This window comes from Vicugna pacos, chromosome 2 (genome assembly GCF_048564905.1).
Source record: "Vicugna pacos chromosome 2, VicPac4, whole genome shotgun sequence".
NCBI classification, from domain to species: domain Eukaryota; kingdom Metazoa; phylum Chordata; class Mammalia; order Artiodactyla; family Camelidae; genus Vicugna; species Vicugna pacos.
In genome coordinates this window covers 14,623,326-14,639,069 of record NC_132988.1, presented here as the reverse complement: position 1 = coordinate 14,639,069, position 15,744 = coordinate 14,623,326, and the positions used below count along the sequence as shown (strand labels likewise).

The 15,744-nt window shown below is 39.5% G+C and overlaps 1 protein-coding gene across 4 annotated transcripts in view; it reads right to left on the bottom strand.

The window, feature by feature from the left end:
* LRBA (LPS responsive beige-like anchor protein) overlaps positions 1 to 15,744 on the bottom strand; it is a 623,871-nt gene that overhangs the window by 42,899 nt on the left and 565,228 nt on the right. For 3 of the 4 annotated variants that reach the window (XM_072975847.1, XM_072975846.1, XM_072975852.1), the window contains 2 exons: positions 12,059 to 12,148; positions 3,777 to 3,969 (listed from right to left, as the gene is read on the bottom strand). In XM_072975847.1, the coding sequence (XP_072831948.1) occupies positions 3,777 to 3,969; positions 12,059 to 12,148 (283 nt within the window). The remainder of the gene's footprint in view (positions 1 to 3,776; positions 3,970 to 12,058; positions 12,149 to 15,744) is intronic. The other variant, XM_072975849.1, reaches the window with a different exon arrangement.

Below are 15,744 nucleotides of genomic sequence, written 5' to 3'. Positions count from 1 at the left end.
ATGGAGAAAGGGAAAGCTCTAAGTCAAGGAACATTTAATGTTTCATCCATCACTTCAAATCAATCAATTGAAAGTTTGAATAAAAATAAAGAAAGCTATCTGCAGATAAATGTTTTAGTTAAATGCATTTGGCTGAAATGTTTTCTTAAAGGTCTGATTGAGGTTTTTTTTGAAAGTTTTATTAATATTTAATATCTCCATGGTTTCCACTTAAAAAAAACTCTGAGAAGCAAATCAGTAACAAAAATCAATCCATAATAAGAATAGTTTAATTCTCAAAATGGTTCTAAGAATCAGGCATACTTATTTTGTAACTGAAAAGAGATTCTGTAGGCTGTTTCCCTGTGAAAGGTAGAAGGACTTTAGGTAGAGAGGAAGGAAGGGTATTAGGAACCAGGAGCTGCCACTGGCTAGCTGTGAAACTTAAGGGAAATCACAAACCCCAAAATGAAGAGTGTGGAATAAATGATCTTTTCAGCTTTGTAATTCTCATAGTTAAATTCTGGGCCCTTCTCCAAATTATTTTCCTCAAATGACTCAGCCATTCACCCTGGTCAGTATCTGCCTTTTATAGACTCATAAGCATTTAAACTACTGCTTGGTTGGCATCAGAGCTCTGCTTAATAGCATGCGATTTTAAGAACTCTTTCTCACTGTCCTTGAGGGGTTGAAAATAAAAATGGGATCCATTCCAGTGATTTCATTAGAACAGTTTTAAATTTATAATGTCAGCATTTCCCCTGTTAGTAAATACCAACTTTTCAAGGATGTTTGGAAGATCATTAATTCTGATAAAATATCTAAGTACAATACCAGCACTAAAAATTATAGTTGAGTATGTACAAGAAATTAATGTAGCTAAAGAGCGGAAGCCATGTAACTCACTCTTACTGAATTGTCTTTGCCGATTACCATCTCTATGTCTCTGAGAATCTGGGGTCATAGAAACATTAAAACCAAGCTGTGGTTTAATGTCAGTGAAAGAGACTTAGGAAATTAACCGTCTTTGGTCACTCCTCAAATCCCAGTTCTGCCACTAACTGCCGGTGTGACCTTGGGCAAGTTATGTCGTCTTGGTGTTTCAGTTTCCTTATCTATAAAATGGGTTAAGTTAAACCACATGAGCCCACCATACCTGACATTTTAACCTATAAAAATGGCAATTTCATATGTACAGAACCTACATCCTAAGGTTGTCGAGGGGGTTCAGTGAGTCAGTACATGTGAAGTGATTAAAACAGTAGTTAGAATCTAGAAGACGCTCTATAACATAAGCTGCCATTATTTAATTTTTTTGGAGATTCTATAGGTCCTTTGAATGAGACAGGAAGGATAAAGATTTTTCCCCCCCCTAAATCAGGACTCAGACACTACAGTGACAGGAGCTAGCTGTCTAAGGAACAAGCTCTGGAAATCACAAAATCTCAGAAAAGAACCAGACTCTAAACTTAAAAAAAAAAAAGTGTAACATGAATTTGATAGTCATTGAAGAAAAACTTAGGGAGTTTTGACATTTGTTTTAAATCAAGGCATACTGACAGGTAAAGGCAGTACAAGATAAGATGAAAGATCAGATGTAAGTAAACATAACATACCTGAAATAAGGCATAGATTTAATAAAATGGAAGCTTAATATATTTAGGTGGAGGTGTAGCTGAGAATTCAAGATCGCATTGTAGGAAGATAATCACCTGTGTATTACCACATGTTATCATTCTCTGTATTTATCTGGTGAAGAGTTGCTGTGCTGTACTGTAAAGCCAGAGGCTCGGGACAGAACCACTAGTGACCCAAGGTAGAGACCCAAAGAAGGCTCACTGGGGAGAATTCTAGGCAAAGAACTGGCAAAACACATTCAGTCTCCCAAGCTCTTATCTTACAGGAAAGTGAGCTTGGGCTCAGAGTAGGTGGATATACTATCTGTGGAGCTCCAGCAGAAGGATGCCACCCCTAAAGCACTTTGCAGAGCTTTAGAAAAACTGGAAGTAGGGAAAACAACAGCTGACACTCAAGTGCTAAGGGAAGCCAGCCTTCTAGGCAGGGAAATGGGTTTGCTCCAAAAGGGAGTGTCAGCAGCGCAGCCATCAGTGCTGAGGAGGGGAGTCTGACAACTGAGCATCAGCTGGAGACCTGGCAGCCCTCTGCTTGCGCTCAGTTCCTGCTGAGCCAGCTCCTGCTGGGCTGGACTACAGGTAGGAGGCCCAGAGTGCCCAGAGCTTTCGAGCACTTGAAAGGGTCTGTCACCCCTCACATATACTGTCACTCTGTTTAAACTGAAGAGGCTGTCAGAGCTGCCACAAACAGCCACCCAGGTAAGCATCATTTGTGGTAGCCCTGAAGTCACACTGGTACTTGTGGCAAGCTCCAAGGGTAACTGCACACAGTGCAGGTAGCTCCTCTGGTATATGTGACATAACACACCAGCAACACGGTTTTCTTCTAATAAGTGGTATTTACAGAAACAAAGAAACAAAAAAATCACATTTGTTAATCAAATTATAATCTTTAGTCCTAAACTATATCATTTGCATATACATTTACTTCTGTAAGTTTAAGTTCACTTAAAGAAAAAGGAATAAAAGGATCTACTAATAGAGACATTATATCTGCCTTGATCTTTACCTTCCCACTATTTATAAAATCTATCCTCTAATATAACACTGGCATTCATTTTGTTGTGAATGGCCAGGAAAATAGCTATATTTAATAAATTCTGATACCAGCCACAGATTTTTCATGATAAATATGATACCTCATTGAGCTTGGTCAGTGCACCAAGTTTTTGTTTGAATGTCAATTCAATTCTGTCTCATTCTAAAAGCTCTTGCATATTAACTTTGCAATTAAATGTTCAAGAATTTATATTTTTGCAACCATTTCAGGTATTATAATGGGGAATGCTTTATGCACACTTTACAGATTTAATAGCAAGTTAACAGACTATTAAAATCTATCTTTTTAACTTCCTACGTAAAACAACGACTTGGGGGCAAAAAGCCTATGATCTCCAGGACTTTAAAAGATTTTCCTTTGTTAAAAAAAGAATCTCTAACTAGTGGCCAAAAAGAACAGTGCTAAATCCAGATCCCAACATTCCTGTTCTAATGAGAGGCAATAAATCACAGCAGGGTGATCATAAAATTTGAGTTAGAAAACTTGGGTTCAAACCTGGCTCTGTCACTGACTGGCCATATGTGATACTGAACAAGGCAAGCTCCCTGGGGCTCAGTGTCTTCATTGGGAAAATGTAGGCCTGGACTATATGAACCCTCATGTCTCTTTAAATTTTGACAGTTTATGATTTTCATGGTTATTTCAGTATCCTGCCATTAGCCACCCTAACTATTCGGCACTAAGTGAAAGAACAGAATGTGCTTATGGGCTTGCCATATTTTGGCTGTGTACTGTGCGTGTTCATTTCTTCTATCATCCACAACAGATCCTTCCATGTCATGCATCAGCAGACAACCAGAAGGGTTTATTGAGCAAATCAGTAAGTACAAAAAGGGGGACATCTGATAAATAAATATATACTACTTATGGACACAGTATAGAATATCATTATATGAGAAATAACATTTATCTCCAAGGAAAAAAGACAAATCATCAGATGCCAAGAATAGTTTATGTTTTTAACATTTGTATTATATGCCTGAGAGGGGACTTCTTTAAGCCTTTCAAAGTAGTAAACGTTTTGACTGAGACATAATATATTTATCAGGCAGGTATTATGACAACTTTGTATGGCATGCTGCCCTGACTGTGCCTTTACTTACCAGGAAGGTTGTGCCACTTGTTGACGGCAAACAGCCTGTTAGCAGTGACGGTGATCACAGCAGGAGTTGCCAGCCCAGGCTGGGTGTTGGCCGCCACATGAGTGACGGGGGAGTTGGAGGGGAACTTTAGGACCATGATAACATCCTGCTGAGCTTGGTCTGTGAACATCAACGGACTCTGCAGGAGGAGATACTGTTGAGTGGGCAAGACAAGACCCAAATATACAAGAAGGAAAAGACAAGGAAAGACAAGGAAGAAAGAGGGTGCAGGAAAAGAAGAGGAAGACCACGTTAACACAGGTTGCAAGAGCTACCCAGTGAGCAGAAAGGCTTATAGAAACAGCATTTAGAATGTGTTTATTTTTCATGCAGGTCGTTAGTTGAATTTTTCAATGACTGAAGTAAAATACATTAACGGAAGCACTTTAAGAATCCATAAATTTTATGAACTCCCTTACCTACCCCATTCCCATGAAGAACTAAAAGAATGATCCAATTTAGATTTAAATAGGCAAAATATTTGGGATAGTGTCAAGCCATTCCAATTGCTACTGTGTGTTAAGCACACAAGTTAAAAAAGGAATGAGAGGAGGCAGTAGGTACAAAGCAAGCCGAGGTAACTTCCAAAGAACATCAAAAGTTGGGTTGCGTTAGCATGAAGATTTTGACAACTAAATAAAGTAATTAATTTAAAAATATATTTATAAACAACAGTTGTACAGCATGCATGTATTATTACAGTAGAGAAATAATTTATGAACGCAATACACCAACTTAATTATAAAAGTGTTTCAAAGTAACATATAATTAAATGTACTTGTAAAAACAATATATTTATATAGTGTACCAAGTCATAAACACTGCCCTATTATAATGCAAATGCCACTGCTTTCTGCTCTAGCTAAGGATAAAGAGAAATCCCTAGCTAGAGGCCCCTCCTCCCTCTCACTAAAGAAACTAAAGCTCAAGACTTTTAATTTCTCCTTTGAAAAGCAGAAAGTAATTGAAAATGTTATACAAAATACTGTCTGTTCTAATCACTAGCAACAAAATAAATCTGGAAGACGACTAAGGATTTAGAACATTCCTACAAACCATACGTCATAACCCGAGACATAAATAACACCACTCTGATTTATCGGCTTTATTTATACTTTGCGGCAGTGTGTCTGCTATCCTGCAGTAATTGCACTGTCCATTTTCAGCAGTTCTCTTCTACCATGTCTATTTTCTAATAGCTGATTAGTATCATTCAGAATTGAAACACTTTGATGAAGGACTTCTGGTGGCTTTCCTACTGCCATATTTCAAAACACCAGGTATATGGAAATGGGCAGCCACATATATTTAACACATATTTATTCCGAACTGCTAATAAAAAATTAAATACATTTGCATTTTTATTATCAGTCCTTTTAAAAAAGTTATTAAGAGTACTTAGAAAAACATATTGCACTAAGAATTCCTATTTGCACTCTTTGCATAAAGGTGTAAATAAAGGCAACTAATAAGCTACCCAGACACCCTTCTGAGCAAGTGGCTAAAAGCCAATCAATATTATGAGTTAATCCTCCCTGGATGCTCATTCAATTAAAGGTGTCAGTAATGCCTCATCTGATGTGGCCTCAATTAAATCCAACTATCTGATGGTGTGAAAACACAGGGGGATACAGCAACAGCAGCAAAACCAGACAAATAGGCAGCCTTCATGTGCCTGCTAATTACTACACCTGGTGTATATTATGGCTCATGCACTTAACGCAGCACGAGGTGGCTTTAATCTCTGCAGTGTGTGTGCGCGCGCGCGTGTGTGTGTGTATGTTGGGGTGCAGTGACGGTTGATGGGGGCACTCATCTGAATGGTAGTAAACACAATTAATAAACATTTGGGGCCTTTGATTTTTAAAACCTCTGACATCAATAAGTAATCTTTGTCAAACAAAGAACCTTTTATACAGTTTTAAGGAATTCTGTAAAAATTGGGTGAAAATGAGAAACAATGAGCAACAATCAACAAAATATCCCACAAGTTAGCTGCGAAGACGTCCTGGGAAAAGGAAAGGAACGTCATCCTGGAACATCAAACCTTATTTTTCAATGGCGTAGGTTCTTTAAATAATATTTACTAAAGTCAATTTATAAACTCTGAGAAAGTCAGAGTACAACATACATCATGCAGTCTCACTGAAAGGAAGTTGATACATATTTCTGAGCTTAACAGCTCATACTGTAAATACAATCAGGCTCAAATTCAATAATTCCAATGTTTATGCCCTTAAAAAAACACAGAAAAATCTCTAACGTATAGGAAGAATGTTTTGTTTACACAGTGACTCTAGTGGGCCAACTCTTGGCCACATGGCAAGGACAAGCCCTTTTTGCAGAGAGAGCCGCAAACACCATGTCCAGAATGGTCCACCGCATCCTTCCAGGGCGCCTTCTCTCCAGGCTCCTCCAGCTCTCCCTCCTAAGCTCCCAGTGCAGACAAGCAGCAGGGCACTCCCTGGGGAGCTCCATCACACCCCTGGCTAAGAGGTGTGGAATAAGGAGCACTGGAAACAGGAAAAAGCACGGCCCAGCATACTGGGCTAGGCTAGGGAGACGGACGAGCAGGACAACTGGTCAAGTATGGGGGGGAGGAGTAAAACACCCTCTTCGGTCTTGTGCCTCTGCGAGCCCCGCCTGGCGTAGAAGTAGGAAGCAGCCAGCCAGATTTCATTCGGTTTTCCCAGATTAAGCGCGCACTCGTTGACAACTCTGGTTTCTTTCTAACACACCTTTCTTTCCCACCCACGTACATGTAAGAGGAAAAACACCATTTGTACGAGTCTGAAAAGGAGTTCAGGTATTCGATTCTGAGGATAAAGACAATGGAGAAGACGGCCTCCCATCCTCCAGGGAGCATGTGCTTTCCCTGCCCTCCCAGCCCAGGGACGGCGGGGCGGAGCTGATCTGCCTCGGTGAACCGATAATCCTTCCGCCGAGGACAGAGGCTTGGCGGTAGGAACTCCCTCTTGGCCCCAGTGACCAAGGCTGTGCAGTGACCCAGGTAGAAAGTCAATGGAGCAGTGGAGGTGCTTCCATTAGCCAGCCTGCGTCTCATCGACAGGCTATTACTAAAACTAATTCCAAACCCCAAACATAAATCATTCTTACTATTTTTATGGCATTATCTTCCATTGTTCTTGCTAAATCTGACTTCACCCGCTTAAAAACATTCAGGGGGAAAGGCAATGCAAATAATTTTTTAAACACTTGTAGTTTACAATAATGGCCAATTCATATAATTAGAGAAAGAAGAGGGGAACGACTTAGAAGAATAGATGACAAAGGGCTAAAGAGGAAAAGACACCAAGAAGAAGGAAAAATGAGAAGAGACAGGAAGAAAACAAGCCAGGGCAGGAAGGCCCATGTCTGCACCCGCGGCCCTCCTCCCTGCTACTCTTTCCTTCCCAGCATCTCTCAAAACTGCACCATGCTAAGCCACAACAGGGAACCGGAATCTATTTTAAATTATTCATTATATTTATGGAAACCAATTTCATATTCCCTATTCTTAATTTAAAACAGTAACAAGCAGCCTGTTTTACTGAGGTTTACCTATAGCCTGTACCTTAAAAAAATTATTTTTATCACGCAATTCAGTATTTGTTACTATGCTGAATTTTTTTTTTTTTGGATCATTAAAGAATATCCCTGCTGAGAAAAACTAGATTTGGTGGATATTTTCAGAGCTTTACACCCCCCAAAAATAGAATATACATTCTTTTCAAGTGCACATGGAACATTTTCCAGGATCGATCATGTACTTGGACACAAAAGAAACCTCAACAAATTTAAGAAGATAGAAATTATCTCAAGCATTTTTACTGACCACAATGCCATGAAACTGGAAATCAACAACAGAGAAACAAAGGAGAAAAAAAGAAAAGCATGGAGATTAAACAATATGTTATTGAAAAAACAATGGATCAATGAGGAAATCAAAGCTGAAATTAAAAAATACCTTGAGACAAATGATAATGAAAGCACAACCACTCAAAACCTATGGGACACAGCAAAGGCAGTGCTAAGAGGGAAGTTTATAGCGATACGGGCCTTTCTCAAAAAAGAAGAACAATCTCAAATAAACAAGTTAACCCACCACCTAAATCAATTAGAAAGAGAAGAACAAAAAGCCCCAAAAAGCAGCAGAAGGAAGGAAATAATAAAGATCAGAGAGGAATTAAATACAATAGAGATTAACAAGACCATAGAAAAAATCAACCAAACCAAAAGTTGGTTTTTTGAAAAAGTAAATAAAATCGACAAACCTCTGGCCAAACTCACAAAGAAGAAAAAAGAGAGAGCACAAATTAGCAAAATAAGAAAGGAAAATGGAGAAATTACAACAAACAAAATAGAAATACAGAATTATCATATGAGAATATTATGAAAAACTATATGGAACCAAACTGGATAACCTAGAGGAGATGGACAAGTTTCTGGAAACATACTGTCCACCAAAACTGAATCAAGAAGAAACTGAACACTTGAACAATCCGATCACTAGAAAGGAAATAGAAATAGCAATTAAAAGCCTCCCTACAAATAAAAGTCCAGGACCGGACGGCTTCACCGGGGAATTCTACCAAACATACAAAGAAGAACTCATACCAGTCCTTCTCAAACTCTACCAGACGATTGAAAAGGAGGGAATACTCCCAAACTCATTCTATGAAGCCACCATCACCCTGATACCAAAACCAGGCAAAGACACTACAAAAAAAGAGAATTATAGGCCAATATCACTGATGAACATAGACGCCAAAATCCTCACCAAAATTTTAGCAAATAGAATCCAACAACACATAAAAAAGATTATACATCATGACCAAGTGGGGTTCATCCCAGGGACACAAGGCTGGTTCAACATACGCAAATCAATCAATGTAATAAATCACATCAACAAGAGAAAGGACAAAAACCACATGATCATCTCAATCGATGCAGAAAAAGCATTTGATAAAATTCAACACCCATTTATGATAAAAACTCTCGCCAAAGTGGGTATAGAGGGAACATATCTCAACATAATAAAAGCTATATATGACAAACCTACAGCCAGCATAGTTCTCAACGGTGAAAAACTCAAAAGCTTCCCACTAAAATCTGGGACAAGACAAGGATGCCCACTATCACCACTCCTATTCAATATAGTCCTGGAAGTCCTAGCCACAGCAATCAGGCAAGAGAAAGAAATAAAAGGGATCCAAATTGGAAAAGAAGAGGTAAAAGTGTCATTATATGCTGACGACATGTTACTATATATAGAAAACCCTAAAAGGTCCACAAAAAAGCTACTAGAGCTGATCGAAGAATTCAGCAAGGTAGCAGGTTACAAAATTAATGTTCAAAAATCAGTTGCCTTTCTTTACACTAACGATAAATCAACAGAAAAAGAAAGTAAAGAAACAATCCCCTTTAAAATAGCACCCAAAGTAATAAAATATCTGGGAATAAATCTAACCAAGGAGGTGAAAGAATTATACACAGGAAACTATAAACCATTGATGAAGGAAATTAAAGAAGACTTTAAAAAATGGAAAGATATTCCATGCTCTTGGATTGGAAGAATCAATATTGTTAAAATGGTCACACTGCCCAAGGCAATCTACAGATTTAATGCAATCCCTATCCAATTACCCAGGACATATATCACAGAACTAGAACAAATCATAATAAAATTTATATGGAACCATCAAAGACCTAGAATTGCCAAAGCATTACTGAAGAGAAAGAAAGAGGCTGGAGGAATAACTCTCCCAGACTTCAGACAATACTATAGAGCTACAGTCATCAAGACAGCATGGTATTGGTACCAAAACAGACATATGGACCAATGGAACAGAATAGAGAGCCCAGAAATGAACCCACAAACTTTTGGTCAACTCATCTTCGACAAAGGAGGCAAGAATATACAATGGAATAAAGACAGTCTCTTCAGCAAATGGTGTTGGGAAAACTGGACAGCAGCATGTAAAACAATGAAGCTAGAACACACCCTTACAGCATATACAAAAATCAACTCAAAATGGATTAAAGACTTAAACATAAGACAAGATACAATAAACCTCCTAGAGGAAAACATAGGCAAAACATTATCTGACATACATTTCAAAAATTTTCTCCTAGAAGAAATAAAAGCAAGAATAAACAAATGGGACCTAATGAAACTTACAAGCTTCTGCAGAGCAAAGGAAACCAGAAATAAAACAAGAAGAAAACCTACGGAATGGGAGAAAATTTTTGCAAATGAAATCGACAAAGGCTTGATCTCCAGAATATATAGCATCTCATACCACTCAATAAGAAAAAAATAAACAACCCAATCCAAAAATGGGCAGAAGACCTAAACAAGCAATTCTCCAAGGAAGACATACAAATGATCAAAAAGCACGTGAAAAAATGTTCAATATCACTAATTATCAGAGAAATGCAAATCAAAACTACAATGAGGTATCACCTCACACCAGTCAGAATGGCCGTCATTCAAAAATCCAAAAATGACAAATGCTGGAGAGGCTGTGGAGAAAGGGGAACCCTCCTACACTGCTGGTGGGAATGCAGTTTGGTGCAGCCACTATGGAAAACAGTGTGGAGATTCCTCAAAAGACTAGGAATAGACTTACCATATGACCCAGGAATCCCACTCCTGGGCTTGTATCCAGAAGGAAATCTACTTCAGGATGACACCTGTACCCCAATGTTCACAGCAGCACTATTTACAATAGCCAAAACATGGAAACAGCCTAAATGTCCATCAACAGGTGACTGGATAAAGAAGAGGTGGTATATTTATACAATGGAATACTACTCAGCCATAAAAACCGACAACATAATGCCATTTGCAGCAACATGGATGCTCCTAGAGAATGTCATTCTAAGTGAAGTAAGCCAGAAAGAGAAAGAAAAATACCATATGAGATCGCTCATATGTGGAATCTAAAAAACAAAAACAAACAAACAAACAAAAACAAAGCGTAAATACAGGACAGAAATAGACTCATGGACAGAGAATACAGACTTGTGGTTACGGGGGGGCGGGGTAGAGGGTGGGAAGGGATAGACTGGGATTTCAAAATTGTAGAACAGATAAACAAGATTACACTGTATAGCACAGGGAAATATACACAAAATGTTATGATAAATCACAGAGAAAAAAATGTGAAAAAAAAAGAAAAAAACCAAACGAAACATAAATACAAAACAGAAACAGACTCATAGACATAGAATACAAACTTGTGGTTGCCAGTGGGGCTGAGGGTGGAAAGGGATAGATTGGGATTTCAAGATGTAGAATAGATAAACAAGATTATACTGTATAGCACAGGGAAATACATACAAAATCTGATGGTAGCTCACAGAGAAAAAAATGTGACAATGAATATATACATGTTCATGTATAACTGAAAAATTGTGCTGAACACTGAAATTTGACACAACATTGTAAAATGACTATAAATCAATAAAAAATATTAAAAAAAAAAAAAAAGAATATCCCTGCTGAAATTTCAAGAACCACAGAAGAACAGCACATTACAGCTGGAGCCTATTTCCCTTCTCCTGATTCTGGCCTCTGACTTTCCTTGACCAGTAGAATGTGGCATAAATGACGTCGTGCGAGTTCAAAAGGAAGCTTTGAGACGTCTTGTGGAAATGTTCTCTTGGGACACTACTCTTACTGTGGGAGTGGCCTTGGCTAACTTCCTTGATGATGGAAGACCACATGGAAAGAGAGGCAGGCTTTGGGTATCCGGGCTATCACACCATCAGTTTTTCCTCCAAGGTCCCTGAGTCTCAGTAACAATATCCTATGTATTAGGCTGACTTTCAAAACTCCCAAACTGAAAAACATTAGGATGTCAAGAATAAAAACAATTAAAAAAAAAAAAGAAGAAGCAGCAGCAGCTAGACACTCATAGGAGCAAACCAGAAAACTTATCAATCTCACGTGCTGAGTCTTTATCCTCCAGTGAGGATATGCGACCATTATGGACCTTTTATTTCTGCAACACAGAGCATGACCCGATGACATGCTAGAGCCCTGGAGCAGCAGCTGCCTTCCCGAAGGTTCCAGGCCAGCATGTGCTGTCTGCTGGCTGTTAGCAGGCTCACAAACAGTGCATACGAGGAACAGGCCCAGGTGTGGTGGAGAATCTCAAGCACAATGGAAGACTTACGAACGTCAAGCATAGTTTCAGAGTGCTGTAGGGGATGAGGGGAGTGAAGGTGGCACTTACCGCTTGCATGGCTGACCCTCGGGGAGGATGTGGCTCTATCAGGAGTTGAGAAGGTGTCTGCCCAAAACTTCGGATTTGAGCTTCGACAGCCTGCAAAAGGCACAGGCAGGTTTGCGGGTTAAGAGGTGCTAATTACAGGCAATAGAACCGCAGCTGTCACCTGAAAATGTCATTCTATACTTCTGGCTTGTTTCACGCTGGAAATCAACTCCCTGTTTTCACAGTGGGGTGAGGCACCTGGCAGGGGCACCGAGGGTGAGGTCATTCTTCTGTCCCATGGATGCTGCTCCTTTAAAACCCTGCAAGACCTTCTTTTGCTTGGTGATAGGAAACAGAAACCAGCTATTACAATCAGAAATTGTCCTTTTTGGCTTCATCTCTGTTTTCTTGCCCCCCCCTTTTTTTTCCTGGCTTGCATCATCCCTGATGACTTAAGCTAATCTTTTACAGGTATACAGAAAACCTACTGCTGTTTTGATTCTAGGCCCCATTGCATCTTGGGAAGCAGAAAAAGAGGAAGAAAGAACCACAGCACCTGTGAAAATGGCTTGATGCTATTACTTTTGCCAAAGGAAGAGCATTATTGTTGACAGTCTCTTTGAACCTAGGTGGCTAAACAACAAAGTCAAAGCCATATGTTGCTCCAAGCATGAGCCGGTTAACCCAGGGACTAAATGAACATAAGAAACATGTGTGTGCGCCCTTTTCCAAAGATGTGTGCCTGGGCCCTTTGTAGCGCACTCCCGACCACGGCTCTGCCTGCCCACCCAGCACAGATGCTCCCCTCCCTGATCACCAGGAACCCTCTCGTCATGGAGACTGTTAGAGGCCAGAGGCGAATACTGTCTGTAATGATTTTCTGTGTTTCCTTGTTTTTGGCTGTCTTTTCCCACCAAAATACAGGATCCATGACAGCAAGGACCTTATCTATCTTCTTTACTCTTAGAGCCCAAATTTGGGTGAATGAATAAATGCTACAGTATGTATGAGGTGGGAGAAGGAAGCAAAGATACACGAAGACAATTTCAATACCCCACAGAGTCAATATTCATAACTTCTGGCCCAAAAGGATGAAGAAAACCTTACATGTGTAAGGAAATATAGGTTCATCGTGCTATTTTTTTAATCCCTGAGAAAATGAGTGATCAGTTTTTATATGCTCTGTACAACTTTAGGCAATTAATAAATCATAAACAGGGAAATACCATCATTATCCAGTATTAATTTCCTTGTTTTATTTGACGAGGATACCATTAGTAGTCCTTTACAATGACCTTGCAAGACACAGTGATAGCAATTCAGTCATTTCAATGATCAACAACTCTGTACACAGCAGAATTCGGTGTCAGTGTTTCTGCCCTTGAAGAAAGTATTCTTAATATGGAAAGCAGGGCACAGGTACTTGGATGGTTTGAATAATAGTTCGATGCAATCAGTACAATAAGGTCAAGGAATGTGCTATGACTTGCTTAGGCAGGAAAGCCTGGAAAGCACCTCTGGGAGTGGTAGGCGGAGGGAGCTTGGGTTCTGAAGTCACACAGACCACGTTCACATCCTGACTGCACACCGCCTCTAAGCCATGTGCCCGCAGGTAAGTCACTCAACCTACGTTTCAATTTTCTTCCTGCAAAATGTGGGTAATAGTAGCGCCCCCTTCACAGAGTTATATTAAGGAGTAAACGATATATATGTAAAAATCACAGCAAAGTGCATATTAATACAGACTGATCCCTCAATATGCCGTCAGCAAATATTCACTGAGGGCTGCTAACAACAACATTTATTTAGTACTTACCATTTGCCAGGAACTTTTCTAAGTGATTTTACTATCTTGTATCATTTAATCTTTAAATTGTATGATGTGAGTACTTAACTACATGCATTTTTTTCACTATATGCATTTTATAAATAAGGAAAATAATGCACAGAGAACTTTAATGTCTTGTCCAAGCCCATGGAGTAATTAAATTAAATTCAAAATCTGCATCCAAGCAGCTTGATTCTATAGCTCAGACTCTCAACCATCAAGCTACTCTTCCTCCTTATCTGTTAGGGAGTATGCCACGGCCCAGGGATAAGACTGAGCACACAGAAAAACATGAGCTTACAATCTGGTGAACGAATTAATAAGTTACCTCTATTACCAACATCATTGTCAGCATCACTGCCGTGAACAAAGTAAAGCATGTTCAGACACAGCTGGAGCAGCACGGCTAGGCAAGGGTTGGTTTTATATAGTAGATGAGAAGGCTGGCCCTAGACTTCAGAAGCAAGGGAAGGAGCCAATAGGAAGTGAGGAAGAGAGACTAGGATCATTTTAGAACAGCGTCTAAAACATTTTTGGATGGGGTGAAATCAGTTTATGATCAACCTCTGGGACAATCTTGAAGAAGAAAATATATCACAAAGTGGCAGCTTGAAGCCTAGAGGTAGACACAAAGAAAGAGGTGAGAGGGCTGTTCTGTTATGATATATGGATTTATAACTGGCTTTATGAATGTGAACCTTAAGTCTCTTTTAAAAACAGTTAACAAAGCCAGTGCCCTTCCTTTGACTGCTGCCTTGGGTGGTCCCTACCCAATAGCTCACATGCATTTTCCCCCATTAAAAAGAGGGGAGGGGGGGACGGACAGCTTCCGCACTTGGCCTGTTGAGTCATATGATTCAGGATGCTAGTCCTGACTTTGCCATTTATTTGCTATCTGACTTTGAACACGCAGCTTAATCTGTTTCCCCAGTGATGAGACAGAGTTAATAGTAATCCCTAGCTTATAGCATTGTTTGGGAAATTCAATAATACATATAAAGTGCTTAGCACAGTCCCGAGCACATACAAGACATTAAATAAAATCATATTGTTAGGTTTGGGGTTCAGCATGATCCCCATTTAACACAGCTAAACTTGGGAAGGAAGAAACGCTTCAGGAGTTGATGATAATGATAAAAAATATATGATTTTTAAAAACTGAAATCGGACTCAGGATTTCAAAGTAAACTACAGGGAGGGCTAAGTGCCTGGAGACAGAGAGGTTGGAGATTCAGACAGCAGTCCAAAGCGTAAGGAACTGTACACCTCAGCCCTTCTGGAAGCTGTGTTACTTGAAAGAAAGGGATAAAAAAATGAACGATGATCTAAGGAAAAATCAACAGGTCTTAGAAACCAATGACTTTAACAATGAAGAAAAGAGAAAACACAACACTAATTCTTTTCTTTTGAACTTGCATTTGTTTAGAGAGCAGTAAAGCAATGACTGGACAAACAGGTCTCCACGAGGGAGAACTGGCTTGGCAGGAGAAAGACAGTACATTTTATGTCAGATGTGGAGTCTGAAGTGATACTGAGAGCCATCTACCCAGGCCAAGACGTCCCGTGTGCAGAAGAAAGCCCCAGTCTGGCTCTGAGATGAAACATCAGAGGTGCTGACTTGGTGTCACTCATACAAGAGAAACTGAAGTCAATGGTTTTTGATCCTTCCCTCTCATTGTGCATATGTGTGTATTTTTAAGCAGCAGAAATGACTTCCTTTTTCAAATGAAATTTTACATGAAACCTCAATACAAAAAACAGTAATAAAAAGACAGAGGAGGGGGTATGGGGGGTGAAAGGGGTATAGGGTGATGTGGAAGCCACAGATGAGAGTTCCCAAGACACAATGGTCAGTAACACCAACCACCATAGAGAAACT